Source organism: Micropterus salmoides, unplaced genomic scaffold, assembly GCF_014851395.1.
Source record: "Micropterus salmoides isolate LMB-PRFRI ecotype aquatic unplaced genomic scaffold, ASM1485139v1 Ms_hic_scaffold_9, whole genome shotgun sequence".
Taxonomy (NCBI): domain Eukaryota; kingdom Metazoa; phylum Chordata; class Actinopteri; order Centrarchiformes; family Centrarchidae; genus Micropterus; species Micropterus salmoides.
Window position 1 is genome coordinate 7,219,615 of NW_024044681.1, and position 14,984 is coordinate 7,234,598.

Genomic DNA, 14,984 nt, shown 5'->3' on the forward strand with positions numbered 1-14,984 from the left:
CAGCCAGCGACCTCACTGCTCAGAGGGAGGCCCCTTCCTGCAGATCGGTTATAAAGGGGCGGAGCTCCGGGCCCCTTTCCTCCGGTGCACAAGCGTTGGTGAAAGTGTGTTTTTTACCCACCAAACAGCTTCAGCTTCACCAAAAGGAACGTCAGAGTCGACTGAGTTAGATTCAGAGTCTGCCTCCTTTTCTTCCTGCAGTCAGGACGGATTAATATTTATTATATTAATTAATATTAATATTATTATTTACAGGCAGCTGGGGGCGTTTGGAGGGCCGGACATGGCGCTCCCTCACAGGGGCCACATTTCAAGTTGATTGTGATTTATAAAGGGAACTTGCTTACAGGTGTGGGTACGCACGGTTTTATAAGTCTGAATATTTTTTGCCGTACGCCATTTTTGGCTTTTGGGCTCTTTTAGTGAGGTTTCTACGCACAGTTTTATAAATGAGACCCCAGATACCTGTGGCTTTACAAAGACGGCTGCCGAGTGGCAGGACTTGCCTAAAGAAGGACTTCAGGGAGGACGATGGCAGAAACAAAGAAAAGTCCTGTATGATCCATTATTCCTGCAGAATCTTATCTCCATGTTCTCTCAGCAGTAACGGGAGTTTCAGACGGAAGTTTTATTAATGAATGAAACAGAAACATACGTTGGGTTCTGCTGTTCAGAGCGGGGTTCAGTTTGTCAGACGTCAGCCAGCTGCTTTATTCTCTACAGTGGAACTAGATATATTTAACACGGTAAGATCAGAGCTGCTGTCAGTTCGTGAGGAAATATCGGCCTCTTGGCTGCCGATATCAGTCGATCATCTCAAAATGCCAGATAGGGGCCGATTAATCGGTTTATGACTAATGCTGCGACTCGACGAGCAGCAGCTGAATGATGTTGTCCCAAAACAATGTCAGCGCTCACGGAAGCACACGCTGTGAATGGGAAACCATAAACTAAAAGGCAACAAAAAGTATATTTGCATGTATTTAAATTAAAATAACACATGTATTAAAACCTGTTCTGCATGTAAATTGATGTAGAAATATGTTATTAGGTAACGTTAGCTGGTTACAGTAAAGAATCTCATAAAGTCATCTGCATAAAAGTTATTGCTAAAAATGCTAAAACATTAGGAAGCGTCACCTGCAACTCCTGAGGGTCACCAGCTGATACTTATGTCAGTTGTTTGCATTTAAACTGCCATCCTTTTAATTTAACACCTACTACTTTAACAATGGACTTCCTGGTTAAATAAAAGGTTAAATAAAGTATATAAGGCTCTACATGCTGTGGTCTGTGCAGTAAAATAAACAGTAAATTAACTAAACGAGTAATAAAGCCGAGCTGGGGATCAGACCTCAGTACATTTTGTCCTCATTTCTTATTTTCTGATCCATAATTCATTATTTGGGGACATTTCCACAGCTGTTACAGTCAGACAACACCAAACAATGACGTTTTTAAAAAGGTACTTTCTTTATTTTATGTTGACAAATATGTTCTCAGTGAGTTTGGGTAGAAACTGTTGTGCCGTCGCTGCTGAAGCGGCGTTTAAAAACCATTAGTGAATCGGTCCCAAGACGGTGAAGCTGCTTCCTGAGCAGGTAGAAGAACACAGGTGTTGTTGGAATGACAGGAAGTTAAATCTCACCTGCTGACAAAAGGCATCAGTGTCGCATAATGTTCATGAGGCCGCACGGCGTGTTCACACATCACACAAAGTTCAGACCGGCTTCCTGGTGCGTCATTGGTGGATTCCTTTAAAACAAAAAGTCCAAACGGGCGAGGCCGCTGCTCAGTATCGCTTGTCCTCCGGCGGCGTGGCCACGATCACCTCTTTGCTCCCGAAGTCCCAGAAGGCCGTCATGTGGAAGGCCATGTTGGAGAGGACCACCAGGTACTCGAAGAGGGCGAACAGCGTGTAGACTGGAGGGGACAGAGAGAGACAGGAAGTGAGGACAGAGAGACAGGAAGTGAATACCTGTGGAGGATCACCCTGCAACCCATCACAGCGGGGCTCTGACGCTCGCTCACCTCCGGTTTCACAGAACTTGTTGTGGCGCCTGAAGAAGTACGCGGCGGCCAGACAACAGCTGACGTTAAACAGGAAGAGACGCACCTTCCATCGATATGATGTCATTTCCTGTGAAAGAGAGAATTTTGATTTATAGATAGAAGCTCAGACGCACGAGTCACCGAGCTGCAACTAAATGATTCTCTTAAATAACTTGAGTCAGTCACAATTTCACAGACACCCAAAGACATTCAGCTTTAAATAATCAATAAATCTATCGGAACACCTTAAACGCTGCCAAACTGTTTTGGTGACGTAAACGTTGCTCGAGTTGTTCATCCACCTAAACTCGCTGAGAACATATTAGTCAACAAAAAAACAAAGAAAATTCCTCTTAACGGCGTCGTCGTTTGGGGTTTTCTGACTAACAGCTGTGGAAAATTCCAAAATAATGAAGTAAGGTAAAAAAAAATAAGAAATGAGAAACTAACAGCTCTCAGAGACAAAATGTACTGAGATCTGATCCCCAGCTCGGCTTTATTACTCTTTTAGTTCATTTATTGTTTATGTTACAGCACAGACCACAGCATGTAGAGCTTTATATTGTTTTAACCTTTTATTTACCCAGGAAGTCTGAAATGAGACTGAAATCTCTGGCCGGGACGGCACACCAGTTAGAACTTGGACAGAAATAAAAACACAGCCGGGTGAAAACAAAGGACTAAATCCGGCTCACATGAAGCTAGAAGTCATTACACACCTTTCATCACTTAGCGTGACTTTGTGATTAATCACAAATAAAGTTCAGCTGTTCTAGGAGGATTTTCCTGATATTTTCTTAGTCGCATCTCCGAGCAAAAGCCACGGTCCGCAGAGAGCTTTCAAAGCATCAGAGAGATCTCATTGTTGAAAGACATAAGTCAGGAGACGGGTACAGAAGAGTTTCCAAAGCATTAGATATACCATGGAACACATGGAAGAGGCCTACAGCAACATTAAAGGAACTGCAGGGATTTATGGCAGGTACTGGCTGTGTGGTACATGTGACAACTATCTCCTTATTCTTCATATGAATGGGGTAGGGTGGCAAGACGGAAGCCTTTTCTTACAAAGAAAAACATCCAAGCACGGCTGAAGTTTGCAAAAGTCCCCCAAAAGCATGTGGGAAAATGTGTTATGGTCTGATGAAACCAAGGTAGAACTTTTTGGCCATAATTCCAAAAGGTATGTTTGGTGCAAAAACAACACTGCACATCACCCAAGGAACTCAAACCCACAGTGAAGCATGGTGGTGGCAGCATCACGCTTTGGGGCAGTTTTGCTTCAGCTGGAACCGGGGCCTTAGTCGGGGTGGAGGGAATTATGAACGGTTCCAAATACCAGGCAGTTTTAGCACAAAACCTTCAGGCTTCAGTTAGAAAGCTGAAGATGAAGTTCACCTTTCAGCACAACAACTGCCCGAAGCACACATCCAAATCCACAAAAGCACGGTTTCACCAGAAGAAGATTAATGTTTTGGAACAGCCCAGCCAGAGCCCAGACCTGAATCCAACTGAACATCTGTGGGGTGATCTGAAGAGGCCTGTGCACAGGCGACATCCTCGCAATCTGACAGATTTGGAGCGCTTTTGCAAAGAAGAGTGGGCAAATATTGCCATGTCAAGATGTGCCATGCTGAAAGACTCCTACCCAAAAAGACTGACTGCTGTAATAATATCAAAAGGTGCTTCAGCAAAGTATTAGTCTAAGGGTGTGCACACTTATGCAACCAGGTTATTGTTGGGTTTTTATTTTTCCCCCTCAAAGATTTCAGTTTGTTTTTCTATCGAATTGTTCACATTAAAAGGTGGAAAAAGTTCTACTTTGTTTTATTATTTTCCACCACAAGAAGCTGGCAGTTTAACAGGGGTGTGTCGACTTTTTCTATCCACTGTACTTAGATTTACAGAACTACAAACATGGAGGAGCTCTAAAACTGATTTTTTTTCCCCTGCATTATCTGCTGCTAATAAACAAAAAGATGAAGGAAGTAAAAACAGCAGTTTGTCATAAATCTGTTGTTTTCTATATAGAACGTAGAGAAGCATTAATAATCGTTTCATGATCGCAGCTCTGATTCAAGCGGTTGTCTGTCTGTACATCCATGCTAACCGCTAACCGCTGATGGCTGAAAACCGAGCACTCAGGACGCAGGACAACATCGTCCCAGCTCACAGAGCAGGAGTGACCGTCTCCATGAACACCTCGCCATCCTCCCTCCTTTCACAGACTTATTCTGAGAGTAAACCCGCGACACGGCGAGTCAGTGAAGAAGCTTCTCCGGGACGCGTGACAAACCTGAGAAGATTAAAAATATTAAAAGCAGGAGGCGGCGCCCTGCGAGTCAGTTTATGCAGCTTTCCTGGAAGCTCAGCGGGTCACATGACGCAAGCGACCACGGGTACTGGAGCTCTGGTGAAACTGGTGCGTGACACGTTTACAGAAACAGGGAAGCACCTAAATAACATTCAGACAGAAGTTAAATTTGGAACCTATTCGTGTATTTCCTGCTCGACGGGGAGGCCGAGCTGAAGTTCAGCGTCTGAAACCCCCCCCCCCCCAACAGACACCAACACGCAGACGCCAGGTTCCTGCTGGACACCACCTGGACTCAGTCTGTGGCTGCATGTGGGACCCCAAAAACCTCCTCAAAGACCTCTTCCTTTAGCACTCCTTCCCCCGTTCAAGTATCACAAAACACTCTTTAAACGCTACAAGCACCTTTGGGATTATTAAGGACCCTTGGAATGTCCTCAAGCACTCCTTGAACCCCTTCAAGGTCCCCTGGAATCTCCTAAACCCTCTTGGAGTCTCCCTGTTTCACTGACTGGCTGAATAAAGCTGGGTTTCAAAGACCTGCTCTGTGCCCAGGAGGTGGGTTTGTGGCTCTGCAGCGCCCCCCGCAGGAGGACACTGAACACTGACAGCTGGCACATCAGGTCATTTCAGCTCAGGTGTTTCTGGCTGCTCGCTGCGTCACCTCTGAATAAAACAAGAGAGTCTTTACAAACCAAACGATAAATGGACTCATGGAGGAAATAATCAGCAGATGGATCCAGAATGAAAAGAATCATCAGCTGCAGTCTGAAACTGAAAATTTCAGAACGAGCTGCAGCAGCAACATCCGTATAATGTATAATGTCTCCACCAAGGTACAACTTAAATATATAAGTATAACTAAAGCCCATCAGCTCGACTCGCCTTTGATTGGGTTTCCACTGTAGAAATGTTGCACCTGCACCTGCTTCCAGGTACTTTTTTTCCATATCACCTCACCTCCGTCAAGCGAGCTGAGGGATACTAAAATGTAACGTGAAAACACAACAGACTGCTGATTGATCAGAGAGAATCGTCACTATTCACTGCACCAGACAGAGGCCAGCAACAGGAAGTTTTATATTTTACAGTTTTCATCACTAAATCCACTTCTGAGAAGTTTTGAGGTGAGAAATCAGCTGTGTAGATTTCCAATATTGACAGTTTTACATAAAGTGATGGCGGAACAAGAATGTGCTTGAATATTTTCAGAGTTGAGGAGCTCTGCAGGTGGCGGCGGGGGAAGCCTGCTGTGATCCACGGGAGGAGCGTGTGAGGCCGGCCAGCCGCCCGCTCACAGAGCCCTCTGCTCCCGCCGTCACACAGACCGCTGCAGCAACAACGGCAGAGGAAAACACAGCTGGAAGGTTTTCATACCGCTTGTCTGTCTTTACATTCTGAGGAAGGTTCAAACGCTTTAACTTAAAAAAGAGAAAGCTGTGTGCGGCGTCGCATTGAACATTAAGTTGCGGCAGCTATGTATGGCGTCTATGGCGTCGCTATGACGACCAGCTACATTGAGGGGTCCTATCTGCAATGGAAAACGGAGGACGGTCAAACCGAGTGGAGGCGAGCGGGTACTGGTAAAACGGCATAAATCAAGTTTTCCAGGCAGAGAAAACTGAGAGCTCAGTAGGATGATGGTCCTCCAGTTTCATCTTTCTCCAGTCGTTGATGTGAAAGTGTTATAAATGTGATTTCAGGAGCCGTTAGGTTGCTGCAGGACAGCTGCTGCCTCCCTGTGCCTGCAGCCGGACAGCAAAGAGAAACATATTGTGGATTTTGGAAATGGTCTCTTTTATATTGATTTTGACTCTTGGGACTTTCTGGAAACCAGAAATGTTTGGATCACACGAGTCAAACAATCCTACGCTGGAATCTAATCCTACAAATGAGTGAAGCCTGATTTTATTCGTGTTTCACCTTTAATACTGCTGAAAAACTAAAGTGTCTGAACTCGATCCATAAAGGCTCAGTCTACGTCACAAGAGACGGTTTAAACTACATGATGTTGCTTGTTGTTACGCGTCTTCTCTTCTTTATCTTTTTTTAGTTTTCATTAAAAGGTCGAGCCTAATATTTTGTACAAATACTGTTTCTTTGGTTTTGAAAATGATATTAAAAAGGCAAGAGAAGCTTCCACATATGGTACTTAAATACAGTACTAAAGTGAGTTCACCCCTCACATGTCTGTAAATATCTGATTCTGATCTTTTCATGTGACACTGAAGAAATGACACTCTGCTCCAGTGTAAAGTAGTGAGCGTGCAGCTTGTATAACAGTGTAAAGTAGCGAGCGTGCAGCTTGTATAACAGTGTAAAGTAGTGAGCGTGCAGCTTGTAGAACAGTGTAAAGTAGTGAGCGTGCAGCTTGTAGAACAGTGTAAAGTAGCGAGCGTGCAGCTTGTAGAACAGTGTAAAGTAGTGAGCGTGCAGCTTGTAGAACAGTGTAAAGTAGTGAGCGTGCAGCTTGTATAACAGTGTAAAGTAGCGAGAGTGCAGCTTGTAGAACAGTGTAAAGTAGTGAGCGTGTAGTGAGCGTGCAGCTTGTAGAACAGTGTAAAGTAGCGAGAGTGCAGCTTTTAGAACAGTGTAAAGTAGTGAGCGTGCAGCTTGTAGAACAGTGTAAAGTAGTGAGCGTGCAGCTTGTAGAACAGTGTAAAGTAGCGAGCGTGCAGCTTGTAGAACAGTGTAAAGTAGCGAGAGTGCAGCTTGTAGAACAGTGTAAAGTAGTGAGCGTGTAGTGAGCGTGCAGCTTGTAGAACAGTGTAAAGTAGTGAGCGTGTAGTGAGCGTGCAGCTTGTAGAACAGTGTAAAGTAGTGAGCGTGTAGTGAGCGTGCAGCTTGTAGAACAGTGTAAAGTAGCGAGAGTGCAGCTTGTAGAACAGTGTAAAGTAGTGAGCGTGTAGTGAGCGTGCAGCTTGTAGAACAGTGTAAAGTAGCGAGCGTGCAGCTTGTAGAACAGTGTAAAGTAGCGAGCGTGCAGCTTGTAGAACAGTGTAAAGTAGCGAGCGTGCAGCTTGTAGAACAGTGTAAAGTAGCGAGCGTGCAGCTTGTAGAACAGTGTAAAGTAGTGAGCGTGCAGCTTGTAGAACAGTGTAAAGTAGTGAGCGTGCAGCTTGTATAACAGTGTAAAGTAGCGAGCGTGCAGCTTGTAGAACAGTGTAAAGTAGTGAGCGTGTAGTGAGCGTGCAGCTTGTAGAACAGTGTAAAGTAGTGAGCGTGCAGCTTGTATAACAGTGTAAAGTAGCGAGAGTGCAGCTTGTAGAACAGTGTAAAGTAGTGAGCGTGTAGTGAGCGTGCAGCTTGTAGAACAGTGTAAAGTAGTGAGCGTGCAGCTTGTAGAACAGTGTAAAGTAGCGAGCGTGCAGCTTGTAGAACAGTGTAAAGTAGTGAGCGTGTAGTGAGCGTGCAGAACAGTGTAAAGTAGCGAGAGTGCAGCTTGTAGAACAGTGTAAAGTAGTGAGCGTGTAGTGAGCGTGCAGCTTGTAGAACAGTGTAAAGTAGCGAGCGTGCAGCTTGTAGAACAGTGTAAAGTAGCGAGCGTGCAGCTTGTAGAACAGTGTAAAGTAGCGAGCGTGCAGCTTGTAGAACAGTGTAAAGTAGCGAGCGTGCAGCTTGTAGAACAGTGTAAAGTAGCGAGCGTGCAGCTTGTATAACAGTGTAAAGTAGTGAGCGTGCAGCTTGTATAACAGCGTAAAGTAGTGAGCGTGCAGCTTGTATAACAGCGTAAAGTAGTGAGCGTGCAGCTTGTATAACAGTGTAAAGTAGTGAGCGTGCAGCTTGTATAACAGTGTAAAGTAGTGAGCGTGCAGCTTGTATAACAGTGTAAAGTAGTGAGCGTGCAGCTTGTAGAACAGTGTAAAGTAGTGAGCGTGCAGCTTGTAGAACAGTGTAAAGTAGTGAGCGTGCAGCTTGTAGAACAGTGTAAAGTAGTGAGCGTGCAGCTTGTATAACAGTGTAAAGTAGCGAGAGTGCAGCTTGTAGAACAGTGTAAAGTAGTGAGCGTGTAGTGAGCGTGCAGCTTGTAGAACAGTGTAAAGTAGTGAGCGTGCAGCTTGTAGAACAGTGTAAAGTAGTGAGCGTGCAGCTTGTATAACAGTGTAAAGTAGCGAGTGTGCAGCTTGTAGAACAGTGTAAAGTAGTGAGCGTGTAGTGAGCGTGCAGCTTGTAGAACAGTGTAAAGTAGTGAGCGTGCAGCTTGTAGAACAGTGTAAAGTAGCGAGCGTGCAGCTTGTAGAACTGTGTAAAGTAGCGAGTGTGCAGCTTGTAGAACAGTGTAAAGTAGCGAGCGTGTAGTGAGCGTGCAGCTTGTAGAACAGTGTAAAGTAGCGAGAGTGCAGCTTGTAGAACAGTGTAAAGTAGTGAGCGTGTAGTGAGCGTGCAGCTTGTAGAACAGTGTAAAGTAGCGAGCGTGCAGCTTGTAGAACAGTGTAAAGTAGCGAGCGTGCAGCTTGTAGAACAGTGTAAAGTAGTGAGCGTGCAGCTTGTAGAACAGTGTAAAGTAGTGAGCGTGCAGCTTGTATAACAGTGTAAAGTAGTGAGCGTGCAGCTTGTAGAACAGTGTAAAGTAGCGAGAGTGCAGCTTGTAGAACAGTGTAAAGTAGTGAGCGTGTAGTGAGCGTGCAGCTTGTAGAACAGTGTAAAGTAGTGAGCGTGCAGCTTGTAGAACAGTGTAAAGTAGCGAGCGTGCAGCTTGTAGAACAGTGTAAAGTAGTGAGCGTGTAGTGAGCGTGCAGCTTGTAGAACAGTGTAAAGTAGTGAGCGCACAGCTTGTATAACAGTGTAAAGTAGTGAGCGTGTAGTGAGCGTGCAGCTTGTAGAACAGCGTAAAGTAGCGAGCGTGCAGCTTGTATAACAGCGTAAAGTAGCGAGCGTGCAGCTTGTAGAACAGTGTAAAGTAGTGACCGTACAGCTTGTATAACAGTGTAAAGTAGTGAGCGTGTAGTGAGCGTGCAGCTTGTAGAACAGTGTAAAGTAGTGAGCGTACAGCTTGTAGAACAGTGTAAAGTAGTGAGCGTACAGCTTGTAGAACAGTGTAAAGTAGTGAGCGTACAGCTTGTATAACAGTGTAAAGTAGTGAGCGTGCAGCTTGTGTCACAGTGTAAAGTAGTGAGCGTGCAGCTTGTGTCACAGTGTAAAGTAGTGAGCGTGTAGTGAGCGTACAGCTTGTGTCACAGTGTAAAGTAGTGAGCGTGCAGCTTGTGTCACAGTGTAAAGTAGTGAGCGTACAGCTTGTGTCACAGTGTCAAGTAGTGAGCGTGTAGTGAGCGTACAGATGTATAACAATGTAAAGTAGTGAGCGTGCAGCTTGTGTCACAGTGTAAAGTAGCGAGCGTGCAGCTTGTGTCACAGTGTAAAGTAGCGAGCGTGCAGCTTGTGTCACAGTGTAAAGTAGCGAGCGTGCAGCTTGTGTCACAGTGTCAAGTAGCGAGCGTGCAGCTTGTGTCACAGTGTCAAGTAGCGAGCGTGCAGCTTGTGTCACAGTGTCAAGTAGCGAGCGTGTAGCGAGCGTGCAGCTTGTATAACAGCGTAAAGTAGCGAGCGTGCAGCTTGTATAACAGCGTAAAGTAGCGAGCGTGTAGCGAGCGTGCAGCTTGTATAACAGCGTAAAGTAGCGAGCGTGCAGCTTGTATAACAGCGTAAAGTAGCGAGCGTGCAGCTTGTAGAACAGCGTAAAGTAGCGAGCGTGCAGCTTGTAGAACAGCGTAAAGTAGCGAGCGTGCAGCTTGTAGAACAGCGTAAAGTAGTGAGCGTGCAGCTTGTAGAACAGCGTAAAGTAGTGAGCGTGCAGCTTGTAGAACAGCGTAAAGTAGTGAGCGTGCAGCTTGTAGAACAGTGTAAAGTAGTGAGCGTGCAGCTTGTAGAACAGTGTAAAGTAGTGAGCGTGCAGCTTGTAGAACAGTGTAAAGTAGTGAGCGTGCAGCTTGTAGAACAGTGTAACAGTGTAATGACTTAACTTCAAGTAGCAGTGGAAGGAAATTAACCACATTTCTACAGTAAACACCTTGGAGCAGCCTGTTAATACACCTCAGAAGCTTTATTTGGACTCATTATATATATTTTTGATATAATATTTATGAAGGAAGACAGAGCGGCTGGTTATCAGTTGATCCTACAGTGAAATAATGAACAAACCCCTTCATTTAATTGTTAATTTTAGATCTGAAAATGTCTGTTTTTGTGACATTTTAACTACTTTTGTACCATTTCAGGTTTTTCACTGGACTACTGAGATTTAAATACAAACAACAAACATGGAGGCTGTTATAAAAGTTCTGACCACTAGTGTAAATGATGATGATTAGTTGGTTAATTATAGGAATAACAGATTCCACTACAGACAGACAGACAGGTGTGTTTACCTCTGGGCTCCCGTAGTTTCTCTTGATCACGTACCAAAGTCTGCATGTAATGAGCATGTGCAGCAGCGAGCTTCCTATGAACACGATGAAACCGTTTTTATGAACACCTGCAGACACAAACAAGACGGTTGTCGCCTCTCAGTTCAGATCAACACTTCAGCAGCAGTAACAGTGAATACATTAGCAGCAGGCTCGTGGAGCTCTGATGAGTGCGTGACAGCGAGCGCTTCAACAACACGTGCAGCTGCTTTACAACATGGAATATAACTGAACCCTTTTAAACTACAGCAACATGTAGGGAACCCTCTTCCTCTCTGGGACTCAGATGTCCAGACTGACGCCTCTCTCATGTCTGTACAGTAAATATGAAGCTACAGCAGCAGCTGGTTGGCTTAGCTTAGCATAAAGTGTTTGGTTAAACTGTAAAAATCAAGCAGCAAACGAGACAGAACGAGGTCTGAAAAGTTAAGAGCCTTAAACCTGCGTCTTCTCCAGCAGCCAGCAGGGGGCGACTCCAGCGCCTGCAGAAAGAAGTGTGATTGTATAGAAGTCTCTGAGAAAATGTTTCTGCTTCTCAGCTGATTTATTCCCTCAGTAAACAGTAGTAGTAGTTTCAAGTCTTCTTCAACACAGCGTGATGTTCATTTAGTAAATTATGGTCCCATTTAGAGGAACAGAGACCAGGAAGCAGGGAAGGTTTTAAGTAAAAGAAAAAAAGAAGAAATAATAATTTTCTGATTATGGAGTAACAGCTGATTGTGACCCCTGACAATGAGGCAGCGACGGACGAGACGCCACACGGACCCGACTCTAAACGGGGATTTTCTCTGTCAAAACGTTTTAATTTTACTCGTGATCCATTTAAGAGCAACAAAATCCACCAGTGAGGGAGACGACAGAGCGAGGGGGTTAATAAACGCCTGCTGAACCCGTTCAGCGCCGGCCAGTTTGACACGGACAGACGGAGCTCGTTATGCTGACAGTAACTGAAGGTAACAGCTGAGCCTGATTAGCTTTGTGGTCCAAGGCTTTATGTAAAGATTCATTAGTTCAGGAGCATGTAAAGTTATTTATGATAATCTGGTGATTAATTACTTTATCCCAAACGTGTATTCTTTAATCTAACATGGAGTCAATCTAAAAATATTTATTTACCGTCCTCTTCACCAACAGATCATCATCAGCACTGAAACTCCACATCAGCGTTTCTCTAGTAAAAATGACAACACGTCGTTTTAAGCGGAGTTACGTGTCGGTGGTACTCACTGTAGCGGAGTTACGTGTCGGTGGTACTCACTGTAGCGGAGTTACGTGTCGGTGGTACTCACTGTAGGTTTCAGTGGACGCCACGTATGTGAGCAGCAGCAGGCCGGTGTTTTCGGAGAGGCTGCAGAGGAGCGCCAGCCCGCTCAGCAGCAGCTCCGGCAGCCGCTGGGGGAAGCGGGCGCGGTAGAAGCTGAAGTAGGCGACGGCCACCATGTAGCGCGGCGCCGAATGCAGGCCGATGCAGCAGCGCCAGATGTAGCGCTCCGGCACGCGGCTGATGGCGGCGCTGATGGATGGGAGGTAGTTTGATACCTGGATGGACAGAAAGAATAAAACTCACAAAGATGTCCTCAGAGAGATGACGAGTCCGATTAGTTGTCAACTATTTAATTAATCACCAGCTTTTTAAAGAAATAAAAATCTAAATTCTGAATATTTTCCTTACTCTTCTACAACAAAAAACAGAATATATTTGGGTTTTGGACGAAACAAGACGAAGACGTCATCTTGAGCTTTGGATCCACATTTTTACATTTTCAGGATCTAACCTGATCGCCTGATCGAGAGAATAATCGTTCGTTTCAGCCGTCGTGATAACTGAATGTTTATTGTTGTAGAGTCTCACAGTGACTCATGCTGCTCCTCCAACAAACCTGTAAAATCCTCCAAATGTGTTATAAGTCTATAAAAACACACTGAATCTAGTGTATAATTCCTCTCATATTAAAGCTTCTAAATTAACATTCTGCTTCCAAACAAACATTTGTCCAACATTAAACATTATTTTGTTAGAGCAGCGTGATACCGTACGTACACGACAGTGTGTGAACGTTGCGTCTTCAAAGTGGTACATGATTGAAAGGAAGAGGCAGGCGATGAGGCCGGTCAGAGGCAGCAGGACCGTCCCCACGGCGAAGCTGGTGAAGGGGAGCCGGATGAGGGGCCGGTCCCGGTCCAGGCTGCCATATGGCCCCTGGAGCATCCTGGACAAACATGACAGAAGACAAAACAGATCACACATTTGACCTCTACAACAGCTGAGTGTCCAAAGCTTGATGAGTAAAGCTAATGATTATATAATAAGTATAGTAATATATATATATATATATTAGCCAAATGAAGAAGATAATCTGTGATCAATAAACATACCGAGTGACATTATACAGCTGGAAAATTATCCTGTCAGCGCTCCCTGGTGGACAACCTCTGTCATGAGACTTTAAAGGACCTGGTTGGTATTTCTGCACTTCAAAGGTTTAGCTATTTATTGATCCACACGTTGACACAGATATATCTGCAACAAGCTAATATATTGCCTAAAACGACACGGAAATCCATTAAAGTCCTTCTTCTCAATGGGACAGCAGGCTGTAAAGTCCTAATCCATCCGTTTACACGACGTGTTCAGTGATCAATATAATCTGCTACTTTACATCTACAGATTATAAATCTATGCCGAACTGTAGGGCAGCTCACCAGACTCAATAATCATCTAAAAACCAGCATTAGTTTCTGCTGCAACGCGAGTAAACTTTAAAATTTTAAAAAATATGAATGGAGTTCGGCGCGCTGTTCTCTCCCGGATGTACAGAACGCGTTGCTAAACGAACAGCGAGTGTTTAACCTTTCCAGGCAAAGCAGTCAGCAGCTATTTTTTTTTAACCAAGGGGCTGTTATAACCTGAAACACTCACCTTTACAGCTCCACGGAGCGGCTCGACCAGGTGCTCATTTCACCACCTTTAGCCCAAAGAGCTAATCCTGTTAGCTACTCAGGGATCATAACAAAGCTAATTAGCCAACGTTAGCTTCGAACTCCAGTCGGCTCTAAGGTTAAATAAGGTTAGACTTAGATGTGTTTAAAGTATCTTAGCCACATGTGTAACTTCTCCACAGCTGCCGCAGACACCTCAGCGTCACTGACAGGCTTTATAATCGTGATTTTTCTGTTAGTTTTATGATTTTTTGTCGGACTGGGCGGCGAACTTTGACCGGAATCAAGCTAGCTACAACTTCCGCTACAACCTTCAGAATAAAGGTCTTCTTCTTCTTCTTTTCGTTAACCATGACTTTTAAAGGTGCATACCGCCACCTACTGTACCGGAGTATGTAGCACGAATTATGTTGGATGGAGCAACTTTACATCATATTAATAATTAAAACACATCCCTATACATATATTCTTTAGATATTGCACAACAGCTTTCTGTGTGTCCTTTACCCCCCCCCCCTCCTCTTGTTGTTCTTAATAAACCTTCAAGGTTCCATTTACTTATCTTTTGATTCAACCTTTTCCTCTCATCCCTATATTTCCTACAAAGTGACAGTATATATTTTACATTTTCCGTGGATTTACATTCCAAACATTCATCTCACTGACTTTTAACTAATAAAATCTGTGTTTTATTTAACTCTTTTCCTTCTAGTCACACATACTTCTGCACACCAATAATATTTCCTTGCACTATTTATTCATGTCCCACCTGTGCCGTCATTTCTTCATCATTTCTATTGTAACATCGTTTGTCTGGGTTAAAGACGAGACAACAGGTTTTTATGTCAACTTTACTTAAAATCACAATGAAACTTTACTAAATGTAAACATGATAGAACTTTTGATGTTTTTTCTTTTATATGCAAAATTAGCTATTTCCTCATTAAATATGCGCTGATTTGCATATCACACAAATGTATTTTCCAGCACATTGATAAGAGTCAGATGGATTATTGTATTTTTTTGTGATAATATACCAACCGATCAGACAATTACTGAACGGTTTATCAATTTAATGGATACCACTCATATGTGTGACGGACCATTTTCCCCCCACATATTTATAGATGAAACACCACATAAAATGAGAATGATTACAGATCTGTAAATGTCTCACTATAAGACCTCAGAGACAGTATGTAAAGTTATGATGATCTAACGGTGTTGACGGGCAAGGAAAACGACTTGGCGTACAGGAAACAAGTCATCTGTTA

At 44.1% G+C, this 14,984-nt stretch overlaps 1 protein-coding gene across 2 annotated transcripts; it reads right to left on the reverse strand.

The window, feature by feature from the left end:
• Positions 1 to 1,449: 1,449 nt before the first annotated feature.
• pgap2 (post-GPI attachment to proteins 2) lies at positions 1,450 to 14,010 on the reverse strand. Of its 2 annotated transcripts, none has more exons than XM_038709211.1 (6): positions 13,691 to 14,010; positions 12,812 to 12,980; positions 12,060 to 12,309; positions 10,732 to 10,838; positions 2,032 to 2,140; positions 1,450 to 1,923 (listed from the first exon to the last, which is right to left on the reverse strand). In XM_038709211.1, exons 2-6 carry the CDS (start codon positions 12,977 to 12,979, stop codon positions 1,793 to 1,795), a joined length of 765 nt encoding a protein of 254 aa, XP_038565139.1. In that variant the 5' UTR covers position 12,980; positions 13,691 to 14,010; the 3' UTR covers positions 1,450 to 1,792. The 2 variants fall into 2 exon arrangements, with proteins under 2 accessions (XP_038565139.1, XP_038565140.1); XM_038709212.1 differs by lacking the exon at positions 13,691 to 14,010 and adding an exon at positions 13,147 to 13,294.
• Positions 14,011 to 14,984: the final 974 nt, after the last annotated feature.

What these genes read in the sequence shown, in the direction of transcription:
- pgap2 (XM_038709211.1), bottom strand. Translation starts at nt 12,979, where the DNA reads ATGCTCCAGGGGCCATATGGCAGCCTGGACCGGGACCGGCCCCTCATC. An exon ending in CAACGTTCACACACTGTCGT is followed by an intron (nt 12,310 to 12,811) that starts GTACGTACGGTA and finishes CTGTCCATCCAG; the next exon opens with GTATCAAACTACCTCCCATC. An exon ending in GAAACTACGGGAGCCCAGAG is followed by an intron (nt 2,141 to 10,731) that starts GTAAACACACCT and finishes TCTCTTTCACAG; the next exon opens with GAAATGACATCATATCGATG.